Source organism: Nanorana parkeri, unplaced genomic scaffold, assembly GCF_000935625.1.
Source record: "Nanorana parkeri isolate BGI_ZX_2015 unplaced genomic scaffold, ASM93562v1 scaffold628, whole genome shotgun sequence".
In the NCBI taxonomy this organism is placed as follows: domain Eukaryota; kingdom Metazoa; phylum Chordata; class Amphibia; order Anura; family Dicroglossidae; genus Nanorana; species Nanorana parkeri.
The window spans coordinates 808960-822066 of NW_017306896.1; the positions used below are offsets into that span (position 1 = coordinate 808960).

A 13107-nucleotide genomic window follows, 5' to 3' on the forward strand; every position below is an offset into this window, starting at 1 on the left:
TTATCCACCATTCCAGTGACACTGACAGAGCATCTGTCTTCCACCTATCCACCATTCCAGTGATACTGACAGAGCATCTGGCTTCTACCTATCCACCATACCATTGACACTGACAGAGCATCTTGCTTCCACCTATCCACCATACCATTGACACTAAGGGATCTATTCACAAAGCTGCCGAAGGATCTGGCCGTAGCTTCGGCCGATCCTTCGGCTAGCTTCGGCACCAGGACCCCTTCGCTTCAGGAGAACCGAGGTGGTGCTGTACGGGCTATTCACAATAGCCCGTACAGCTCCCGATCACGGCCGAACGGCTCAGTCGAGCGCTGAGCCGTGCTGAAAAACTTCTGATCGGTCATTCACTCGGCTGCCCTCGGCAGCTTTGTGAATAGACCCCTAACAGAGCATCTGTCTTACACTTATCCACCATTCCAGTGATACTGACAGAGCATCTGGCTTCCACCTATCCACCATACCATTGACACTGACAGTGCATCTGGCTTCCACCTATTCACAACTCCAGTGACACTGACAATACACCTGGCTCTCACCTATCCACCATACCATTGACACTGACAGTGCACCTGGCTTCCAGCTATCCACTATTCCAATGACACTGACAGTGCACCTGGTGGCCACGTATCCACTATAGCAGTGACACTATCAGTGCCTGTAGGTGGCAGCCAGGTGCACTGTCAGTGTCATTGAACTGACTACTTGTGTATGTGGGGGTGCACCTCCCCCCTTTCCCGGCATGGCCCTGATCCTGCCCATTAGTGAATAATACAATTAAAAAACAACCTCATGGTCAGGAAATAAGATAAAATGAATCACATTCAGCATCAGTTTTTCTGTCACATCAGCACTTCTCAGATGACATTTGTATGCACACATCTGCTTTCATATTGCTCAAGAACAATTAAAGATCAGTTTCTTCTAAGGACACATAACATCTACTGACCTCTTTGCATAGAATAGGGAATGCTAAATCCTTCTGTCATCAAAACAAACAGGAGCTCCTATACTAAAAGGAGAAGAGCATGTTTACCTTGTAAAGGGACTATTCACTTTGGAAGGGAATTTTCCCTTAGCCTGGTGAATGTGTTAAAAAATTCACTTTGCAAAGAATAAGCCAATCATGTGCAAGAAAACTTTAAGAAACTCAACTCCATAGAGTCAATCTTCCCACAGGCAGCAGTAAAACTTGACAGAAGTTCTAACCCTTCCCTTCTCTATCCAAACCTAAAAAATACAAGTTTTGGCTTGAGCTATAGTTTAAATGCTACAACGTACTTTGTTGTAGTGTAGTGATCTGTCACTCTGTACATAAGGACAACTAGGCCCCCTTCACACTAGGCCTCATGTTAACACACATGCGGTAATACAACACATAATTGTGCGTTAGGGCAGCACACCCTAATAAAGGAAAGGATGTAAGTAATTTTTTTAAAAGCATTGCAGCACATGGCATACAGGTGAAACTCGAATAATTAGAATATCGTGCAAAGTTCATTTATTTCACTAAGGCAACTTAAAAGGTGAAACTAATATGAGATAGACTCATTACATGCAAAGCAAGATAATTCAAGCCGTGATTTGTCATAATTGTGATGATTATGGCTTACAGCTCATGAAAACCCCAAGAACCCCAAATCCACAACCTCAAAAAAGTGGATTATTACATGCAATCAATAAAACAAGGATTGTACATAGAACAATATCGGACCTCTGAAAAGTACAAGCATGCATATGTACTCAGTACTTGGTTTGGGCCCCTTTTGCAGCACTTACTGCAATTACTTTTGCACGATATTCTAATTATTCGAGTTTCACCTGTATGTGTTGTGGTGCGCTGCTGTGCAGGTCCATTGCCCCCTTCCGAAACAGTGCATTGGGGTGCCATTCAGTGTGCTGCAATACCCCTCTCCCCAGCAGCACATGCACACCTTTCCCTCACCCCTCTATTTCTCTGTTCAGTCAACAGGATTAGGGTGCATACTTCTGGGTATGGGTGAGCATGTGACTCACACCATGTGACCAAGCACTGTCACAAGAGGACAGTTCATATTCCTGTGTAAGTTAGGACTATGGTTACCACCCAATCCTGTATTATACAGAATCATACTGTTTGCTAAGTAAAATGTTAAGTCCCATACAAATTTATACAGGATGTAGTTTGTCCCAGATTTTCATGCAAAAATCGTTAATGGCCCTGCACAATGAGTAATGCGTTTTCATCGTGCAGGTGGGCCAGCCACCAGCACCGAAACCAATGATGCAGTGCAGCCATTGTGGTCATTCATTGCTATAATGCTGACAGCCAGCCTGCCTTCACATGGAAATGCGTGATGCTGAATTTGACTTATCCATTGTGTGTTTCACTTCTGGTTCTGATTCCTGTGCAGCTTCACTTTGCTCAGCTTCCTTCGCTGGTTCACTGGGCAAATTGACTTCACAACTCCCCGTGATCATTGTTTCTGGTGATGGGTTCTCATCGAAATAAACACTGTGACTTATTGTCACTTTGTCAGTCTTTGGATGGAGGATTCTATATCCCTTACTTAGCACACTATAGCCCACCAGAAAACCTTCAATTGCTGTGTTCTTGAATTTGGATTGCTTCTCCTTTGGAATATATGCTTAAACTTTACGTCCAAATATTCTGATGTGCCCTAGGCTAGGCTTCAATCCATGCCACATGTCAAATGGGTGCTTTCAATGGCTTTTGATGGTAGTCTGCTCTATAGATATGTTGCAGGCATGACTGCTTCTCCCCAGTACTTCTTAGGTAGGTTGGCATCTGGAAACATGCATCTGGCCATTTCTATAAGAGTGCGATTTTTCCGTTCTGCTGCACCAATTTGTTCATGAGTGTACGGTGTGGTGGTCTGGTGTACTATACCATGTTTCTTCATGTATGATTTGACTTCCTTACTGATGGATTCCCTTCCATTGTCAGTGCGTATAATTCCTGGTTTCCGTTGGTAATTGTTGCTGGACATGGCTACAAACTCTTGAAGTTTTTCTGATGTTTCATTCTTGTGCTTCATCAGATAAGTTGTTGTGTACCTGGAATGATCATCAATGAAAGTCAGTAGATATCTGTTCCCGCCTGATGTGGGAGTTTTTATTGGTCCGCACACGTCATTGAGCTCCATGGGGTGGGTGGTTTTTCTTTGAGTGGCCTGTGGAAGTGGGGTACATGGGGCCTTTGCTTCCATACAGCATTTACATGTCATGAGCATTTGGCAGGGCAGTACGGTCATATCTTCTGATAAGCCTCTATTTATAATGTCTTTTATGGCTTCTGGCTTTCGGTGCCCTAGTTGCCTGTGCCTTAGATGGATACATTTGTTGTGTGGATTATGAGTGGCTGTCTTGACTTGTTCATCTGCGTTGATGAGTTTGCATACCTGTTCATCCAATTTTCCTTTTGCGAGGCTTTGCTTATTGTTTCGGATTGTACATTCATCACCTTGGAATTTAAATTAAACTGTGAGACTGTTATTAGCAAGGGTTTTCACCGACAGAAGGCTTCCTTCCATGCCTAACTAGAAGATTTGTTGTCTGCACTTTTTTGTATTATATATGATTGCTTATTGTTGTATACTTAATGCAAAATTTAATATAAAAAATCTCTAAAAGAAAAGACAAAATGGCTGGTGTAGAAGATATACTATATGTGTCGTATCAATAGAGTTTTACTTTAACTTGCATGTCCAGGTTTTACCCTGAGAAGGCTTTGTGTGGAAAGCATGAAGTATGTATTAAACTTTAATATTTCATTCTTATACTCTCAAACTCTCTACTCAGCACATATTTGTCAAGTTAGGAAAAATTACTCTGGGACATATAAAGGAGTTGAAATTAAACTTGCAGCAAATACATATAAAGCAATGCCAAAAAAAAGCATGTTTTTGGTATTAGACCATCCTGCCTAGATTAGTGACGATGAACACTCAAATTGCATCCTGCCATCTCTCATTGTCTCTGGAAATAATGTTTTTACAAAAAAAATGTAAGTAACAATAATGTTGGGATTTTTTTATTCTATAGTGAAAGTTTTTCCCATCAAAAATACTGACTGTCTAGAGTTAATTCTACACACCTGTGGCCAGAATAATGAGCCTTAAGTTGCCCATACACCTGCCGATTATTGTACGATGATCCCGCGATCGTACGATAATTGGCAGGTGTATGGGCAGCGTGCGACCGCTTCTACTGTAAGGTCTCACGACTTTGGTCTTCCGAGCAGGCCTGAAAACCTGCCGAAAATCGTACGATTTTTCGGCGGGTTGGTGGCGTGCTTGTTAGACGAATGCCACACGGGCCGGTGTGCGCAAGCACACACTGCCTGCTCAGCACTGCAATCATCGGAAGCCCTCCCCTCAGTGGGGAGGGCTTGCGATGATCGCAAGCATGATCTGCCTGTCCATGATGGACAGATTGTACGAAATTTTAATCACCTTACAACCATCGCACAACGAAAGTCGTACAATGGTTGTAAGGTGTATGGGCAGCTTCATAAAACACTTGTACTTTTTTCCTTAAGAACTTGAGGCTGTTGGGCATGTGTGTGCTCAGTGCTGCTAGAATGCATCTTTTTTAGCATTAGTGGTCAATCCCAGACCATGGGCTGCTTAGTGTCCCAAGGCACTGACTGTTTGGCATGTAGTTCTGTCTCACAGCCATTCTGCCAGCTAACTAACTATAAAATTAAGACTACAAAAGAGGTGTACCAGCCAGTGGAAATTTATCAAGAGACCACTCCTGTTCTGGCCTTTAGTGGATGTCATGATGTGTTCACATCAGTGGAATGGTGGCTGCAGCTCTGTAACCTGTGGGGGCAATTTGTAAGGGGTGTGTGGTGGTTTGTTCTTTAGCAGTCTCCTGTAACATGCTTGCAGTCTTCAATTCTCAGCATGTCTCCGGTCTCTGACCTTCTCCTTTCAGCATGTCAGCCGTCACCAACAATTTTTTATAGCCGTGGTGTCATGTTTTATTTACATTTTATAATTGGCACTGGTTTATAGCTAACAGGATGTACTGCGGACAAAAGGGAGACTTCCTAGAACGATCAGGGTGGGTGTGACTGAGAAGTGCATTACGCTCATAGCACAGGGAGACTATAGGTCCGCTGCTCTACTGTTCTTCGTAGCACAGTAAATTTGCTGTGAGTGGAGGTTAAGATTGTGGTCAGTATGTGCAGAAAAGGAGTGCGGAGGTTATGATGGTGGGCAGTAGGTGCAGAAGAGAAGTGCCAGAGGGTATGACGCTGGCCAGTATGTGCAGGAGAGCAGTGTCTGTTGGTTATGTGTTTAGATGAAGCACTGAGATATTGAGGAATGCTGAATTAAGTTTTACTTGCTTAGAAGGACATTACATCAGAATACAGCATTATAGAGCATTGAGAAGAAAACATTTATACCAGGGATGCACCGTTACCAATACTAGTATCGGTGCCGATGCTGAGTATTTGGGCGAGTACTCGTACTCACCCAAATGCTCCGATGCCTAGCCCCATACCGGAACTTCCGGTATCAGGAATCCGGACAGAGAGTCATTACAGGCTGCCCGGCTTCCTGATCGGTCGGGAAGCTGGCTCCATGCTCTCTCGTCACAAGGGAGCATGGAGCCGTCTTCCCGGCCAATCAGGAAGCCGGACAGCCTGTAATGACTCGCTGCCTGGCTTCCTGAATGGTCAGGAAGCTGGCCAATCAGGAAGCTGGGCGCTTTGCAATGACACGGTGCCCGGATTCGAATCAGATTCAGAATGGGATGGATGGAAATATGAAACCTTCAGAAGATGAAATGGCTCCCATGTATATATTTTATCTCGGTAATTACCTATCTTCATAAAGTTGAGCTTTAGAAAACCTGCCAATGCTGAGCCTGAGCCCACAGGCAGCCTTGTAGTAGGCAGAAACATCTATGTGTGTGGACATGTTGGAGAGTGGATGAGACACCCTTGGCAAATAAAATTACATCTTGAATGTTTTGAGTTCAAGCTAAAATTCAGCTTACCAGAAGTTAGGTATGGATTTGTGGTAAGAAATGTTATATTACAATTTTGGATCACTGTGCAAAAATTAGATAAGTGAAATGTATACATGGAGTGTTAAGGTGCCCATACACCTGCCGATTATCGTACGATACTCGCGGGTGATCCCGCGATCGTACGATAATCGCCAGGTGTATGGAAGGCGTGCAACCGTTTCTACTGAAAGGTCGCACGTCTTTTGTCTCCCGAGCAGGCTTGAAAACCCGCCGAGAATCGTACGATTTTCGGCGGGTTAGTGGCGCTCTCGGGAGACAAATGCCGCAACCGCCCACTACCCGCTCAGCATGGGAATCATCGGAGGGCTCAGCATGGGAATCATCACTCAGCGGGTCGGTCTTGCGATGATCACATGTACGATCTGCCTGTCCAAGATGGGCAGATCGTACAAGCTTTTAATTACCTTACAACCATCGCACGATTGAAAGTCGTGCGATGTTTGTAAGGTGTATGGCCAGCTTTACTCTATATTTAACCCCTTCATGACTGAGCTAGTTTTCAGTTTCTGTTCATAAATGACTGACACACTTTTTACATTTTTGCTGTAATATACTTTCTTACTAAATGTACGCATACATATTATATATTGTTTTTTAGAGGACAGATAGGTACACCCTAACGCCTCACTTAGTTTGAATAAAATATAAAAAGGCCCGGTTCACACCTGGGCGTGCGATTTGCGGTCCACAAAACGCGCGTCAAACGCAAGTTTACAAGGGCTATGCCTTTACCTGTACCAAATGGATATGCGCGGAAATACGCCCCAAAGAAGCTCCTGTACTTCTTTGGGCGTAGGGCCAACGCGCTGAAATACGCCCGGGTGGGAACCATGCCCATAGGAAATAATGGGATCTCACTTGCTGGGCGTTTTACAGCACGTCGATCAGTGCAGTAAAACGCCCAGGGGTGAACCCGGCCTAAAGGTCTTTGATCGTGTCCAGACGTTCAGAAGTGATACATTTCAGGCACAGAGATACATTGTATCTCTTGTATCTCTTTGCCTGTAATGTATCATAAACATCGGGCTATCGAGTTGTCAAAACAAATAGCAGAGAGGTGAGTCACTCTGCTACCTCTCTGCTATTTTCAGCTGTCAAATTCGGGATTGCTATTTAGCGCTCCCGTATTTGCATGTAATGGCTTCATTCTTTCATTAATAAAAGAAAGAGGCTTTTACATAAGGTTAACTATTTAATTAATGACTGGTAACCGCTGAGAATCAGCTGTTACCGGCATTACAGAGCCTTAAATAACTAGTCACGTACAGTGTACGTGGCCAGTCATATAGGCACTTTGTGGCGGGTAGTGTACGTCTCCCGTCACGAAGGGGTTATTGGGTGACATCGCCTGTTCATAATGAAAAAAATCACGCTCCCATGAATTGTAAAATACATCATGTGTCTTGTTTATACTGGAAAGTGTTCCTGGAACTGTACAAATAACAAGGGCTTTAGAAACTTAATTAGAAACATAGTAAAAGAAATGTTATTGCAAGTTTCACTTTATTGCAGTGTTGTGGTTTGTGAAGGACGGGTTATATGTAGAACATCCAGTAAAAAAACAGCTAGCTCTGTGTAATTATATTATGAGAGGATGGAATTTTACAGATCATATATCGTAGTCTTTTGTTTGATAACTCAATCATATTTCAACTGGTTGTAAGGAAAGCCAGTCTGTGAAAAATCATATCTTAACTGTCCCTCATTTGGAACCAATTCCTCTGTCCCTCTTTCCTCCTCAGTTGTCCCTCTCTTTGGTCTGATGTACAGATATCTAGGAAAACTTTCCATTTAAAAGTGACACCAAACTCTGGAGTTATCCCTTAAAAATACATTCAAGTACCCTAACTATTAACAAACATGTATCTTATTTGTGTATCACTCAGTGTAGATCCTCAAATCATCTCTGAATTGGTGCTGACACTGTCCTTCCTTCTGGAGGGTGGCTACTTTTTTCCCCCATGGTCCCTGTGTGTACTCCAAACGTTACATCTTTCAATTTTCCTAATGTATACAAATTTAGAAACTCATGTAAGGTGAATATATTTCCTCCTTGATATTCTTTAAGTCAAATTGGTTTTGCCTTGTAAGTCCGAAGCAATAAATAAAAAACGGAATACTATATGCCGATAACTGTATGTGGTTAATATATATAATAATGTAGCACCCTGCTGGTAAGAGCGCTATTAAACTTAGTGCTGTCAGATTGTATGCAGTCTGATGCTGGTTCAGGTTCATTTAGTTTCCCCTAAACAAGCTGTCATTTTTTGCATCTGTCTGCTGCTAGGTGAACTGCAGGGTATAGAAAATGGTAACCGCATACATTTATAACCAGCCTTGGTAGCAGGGTGCACGTGGGAAGGCTTACAACAATACAAAACACCAAAAGAATCCCCAGCACACCTGCCAGCTAGCTTGCAACAAAACAAGTTGCCTTCTATATATTTTTGGCCTAAGGTTTGTGCAACTAAAACCTCTGTTTTTAACTCATACTGTTGACAGGGTAACTTGTTTTGTTGCAGGCTAGCTGGCAGGTGTGCTGGGGATTCTTTTTGGGTTTTGTAGTACTGCAGGGTGTGCCTGGTCACAGAACAGAGCAACCATTGGGATTGCTACGAGTAGATATCCCTCTCCAGCCAATCACTGTTAGATGATGGCTGGTGGTGCATGTTGGGGGAGGAGATAAATACTTGGGGTGGACCATGTGAGTTTTCTCTTCCTCCCCCGGGCTCAGCCTGTGCGGAGGCTGCTGTGGATTGGCTAAGATGGCTATGCCTGAAGCCTGGGGACTAGCCGAGTGGTTACACTGGAGCTTGATGGGAGCAGGCACAGTGGTTACTACTGATGACAAGGACTAGTAACTTCTACCTTAAGTTTTCTTGTGTCAGGTGTTCTACTTGTTGTGCATGGAGACAGTAACCACACTGCAATGTAATGGAGTCTACATCTTCCTGGATGATCCTAACCCTCCACCTCTCTCTCTCTCTGAAGTTCTACAATAAAAGTTTCATATCTACAGTCTGGACATCACGTCAATTGATCACCATGGGGCAAAAGCGAGTGAAATTACCCCCTAGACAAGAAGAATTCGTAGTTGCAGTAACTCATAGCAACCAACACTAGTACTCAAGGTGTGCTAGTGTGCTGTGGATCCATTATACCTCTATAACTTGCTTACAGAGGAAACACAGGGAGACCCATTAATTCTTTTACTGTAGATCACCCCTTAGGAGCCAACGTTAGTGTTATCCTGCATTGGTATATCGCTGACCGAGTAAGGGGGACGCTACAATAAATATTGAGCTCCTTTTTATTTCCCATGCCATTATTAATTTTTTCCACATTTACATGCAGGCCAAGCTGCCAGGCAGGAGTGACATTGACAGACGTTGTAACAAACCAGAACACTGCCAGGGCAGTTGTAACAATAATTAACTGCCTCCGGGCCGGCCGTAGTAAAAAAACGGCCGGCCAGGAGCTCTCTCGATCTGAGCGGGCGTCTCTAGACGTCCGCATTGCAAGTATTTTAAGTCCCCTCTAGCAGTTTATTCCAAACTCTGTCACTGTCACTTTAGATGGACAGCTTGGTCTGCATGTAAATAAGGGGATAAATGTAAATGAAGCTATGTGAGGTAAGAATGTATTAATTATACAGATTACTATAATTACATGTGCTAATCACATAAATGTATAATCGTACATGTGCATTTGTTTGCATCAGAACTGCTTTTCTTCTCATACAAGACAAAGGGGATGTAAAAGCATTGTAATAGCTTGATGCAGCTTAGACTGAGATCAGAAGCAGGTCAGATGCACTGCTGCAGAAACTCATATGAAACACAAGGTGAAAGCACCTAAACACATGCTATGTTACCCATCCACACAAATTCTTCTTAGAATACAATCTGTGGAATTCATAAAGACTGTTGCAGACATCTTTTTGAATTCTGGCACACACTCACACAACACATGGTGCAACAAATTAATTTACCTGTTGGTAACACATACATGAACTTGTCACAAGGAGTCATGATAGGGGGCAGCACTCAGGCCAGTGTGTCTATAGGAGACACTCTGTTCTCAGCACAATGCTGCACAGCATCACTGGTTGCTATGGTCTGTGGAGCCGACCAACCAATGATGCTGTGCAGCCACAGCATCCTTGCAACCTGTGATGTTGTGAAGCCTGCAGTGTCCTAACAACCAATGATGTTGTGCAGCCTACAGCGCCCTAACAACAAATAATGCAGTGCAGCGTGTAGGGTCCTAGCAAATAATTACGCTGTGCAGCCTACAGCATCCTAGCAACCAATCATACTGTGCAGCCTACAGTGTCCTAGCAACCAATGATGCTGTGCCGCCTACAGCATCCTAGCAACCAATGATGCTGTGCAGCCTACAGCATCCTAGCAACCAGTGATAGGCAAGGGGGTGGCGCATGCAAACATGCCCTGCTCTTTACTACTGACACTCAGTATTCACCGAGTGACTCCATTGTGAGCACTGTGTCCAATCTCCATACACCAACAGAGAGTTGGTCCATATTACTTGCAGTTTCCTTATCGCAACCATAGTGACACATTGTGAAAGTGGAGCACATAAGAACTACCTGAGAATTGCAAGGCTTTCATAATTTAGGTGCAGGACTTTTTAATGCGCCCATACCACCAAAAAAATTTTGCAATTTTTTTATGAAATCGCTTCCCATTCTTGTGATGGGGTCCTTAAAGGTAAATCGGATAAATGAAATGATTTGCTTATTGGACACCGCCGGTACACCTTCTAGGGTAATGTGTTGTAAATTACAGTGACTGATTTACCACCATGGAATGTTTGATGAAAGCCACATTCTTTGCCATATGTTTGTGCACTGTACAAATTTTTGCTTTATGAAATAATCCTGGACAGCTCAAAATGGCAAGATAATTACGGTTAAAGTAAAATGAGGGACTGTAACAGTGAAGCAAATGTTAATGTCAGGTTGACCAATATTTGAGATCAGGGGCATTTTAAGAGACAAATGCTGTGACTGTCCCGGGAAATTAGAGTCAGTTGTGGAATTCGTCATTTCTTTGCTTGTTAGCCTGGATAGGAAAGCCAGTCCTCCTTGTAAACACATTGCCAAGCATTGCTACTTCTAGGAGTAGTTTAACTTGATTCCGTTTGTGTCTTTTGAACCTGTAGGGAACAGCGCAGAGGGAGTTAGAATACAAAATCAGATCTGCGGCCAACCTGGAAGAGCTTCTTCGTTTAACTCACCCCAGAGAGCTGAAGTTGTGGAGGTGTCGGTCGAAGCTCAAATCCTACATCAACACTGACACCAGATCTGGGCCTCATCGTTCCACCCGATTTGCTGCAGCCTTCTATGATATTGAAATACTAACAGGTAACGAGCAATAACATAATATAAATGGTGTCCTTAAAGTGAAGCTTTAGCCAAAACAGTTTTTTAAAATTTTGGATAGAGTGGGGAAGTTTTTTCAAGTTGCTTTTGTGAGATTTCCTCTTACATCCTGTGTGGTCGCAATTAAAGCACTCTTGTAAAGTGGGAAGGGTTAGGACCCGTGTCCTATTTTTATTTTGCTTTTTAGTCCCCATTGGGGTGATTCTCCTTTCTTCTTGTGTGATCACCCAGAGAAGATTCGACGGGAAATGCACAGACAGCAACTAAAAATCCTAACTCAAGCCGTAAAATAAATTACATTTTAAAGAACAGATTCATCTTTTCAGGGCTCAAAATTTCAAGTCTTGAGCTACTAGCCAGGCCTTAAGAGTTACTAGCCACCAGTTGCCCCACCTAACCCCTACCGTGCCCCGGCCTTAACTCCGCCCCTAAACACACCCTCTTAAATAATCTTATGATAATTCTTATCTTATGATAGTTGCCGCTTGTAAACAGCAGATTAGGGATTCCTGCTGCAACGCAAGTTCCTGACACACACCTAATCACACCTGAAATATACTGTAGGTGTGAATGAGGCCTAATATATACATACACTAAAGGTGATCCCGCGATCGTACGATAATCGGCAGGTATATGGGCAGCATGCGACCGCTTCTACTGTAAGGTCGTACGACTTTCATCTTCCTAGCACACTAGAAAACCTGCTGGAAATCGTACGATTTTTGGCGGGTTGGTGGCGTGGTCGGAAAGGTGAATGCCGCACGGGCCGGTGTGCGCAAGCACACACTGCCCGCTCAGCACTGCAATTATCAGAAGCCCTCCCCTCTGCGGGGAGGGCTTGCGATGATCGCATGTACGATCTGCCTGTCAAAGATGGGCAGATCGTACGAGATTTTAATGACCTTACAACCATCGCACAACGAAAGTCGTGCTATGGGTTGTAAGGTGTATGGCCAGCTTAAAACACAATAATACACTTCTCAACATTACACACCCCCCACAAATATAATAATACAATTCCCCCCGCACACAAAAAAAATAATACACTCCCCTTTATAAGCCCCCCAACACATAAAATAACCCCCCCTTATTAAGCCCCCAACCACACATAAAATAATACACTAAATACCCCCGAGCCCCCTCACCTGTTCACGTATTTGCAGGGAGGAGGCTGTGAGCAGGATCGATCCCTGGTTATCTGGGGGTGATTAGTGAGGTCCCCACATACATCCTTTCTTTCGGCCGGAGCTCAGAACTGTCAGAGCTCCGGCCGAAGGAAGCTGGAGCTGAAAGGAGCTTCTCTGCGGTCTGCATCCGACCCAGATGCAGACCGTGGAGCTGCTCCCGCAAGTCAGGTACGTGGTCTGCGACCGTGTGCCTGACATGTCAACTGCCTGCGTGCCACATAATACCTTCTCACGGGCCGGAGTTGGCCTGCGGCCCGGTACTTGGAGACCAAAATTTCCAATTTTGAGCCCTGATCTTTTCATATTTTTCTTTCATGCAACCCAAACTTTGTGTAAAGTTTACATAGGTCCAGGTCTAAAGTGACAAAGACTTGGACTAGAGCACAGCACCACGGTCTCTTATTATCTTAAAGCTAAACTCCAGGCCGATAAATACACACACGTGTATTTATATATGTG

At 43.8% G+C, this 13107-nt stretch overlaps 1 protein-coding gene across 1 annotated transcript in view; it reads left to right on the top strand.

The window, feature by feature from the left end:
• The window catches only part of VEGFD (vascular endothelial growth factor D), a 46568-nt gene that overhangs the window by 9614 nt on the left and 23847 nt on the right, over positions 1-13107 (top strand). Inside the window, exon 2 of the mRNA XM_018563063.1 lies at positions 11242-11443. Within this exon, the coding sequence (XP_018418565.1) occupies positions 11242-11443 (202 nt within the window). The remainder of the gene's footprint in view (positions 1-11241; positions 11444-13107) is intronic.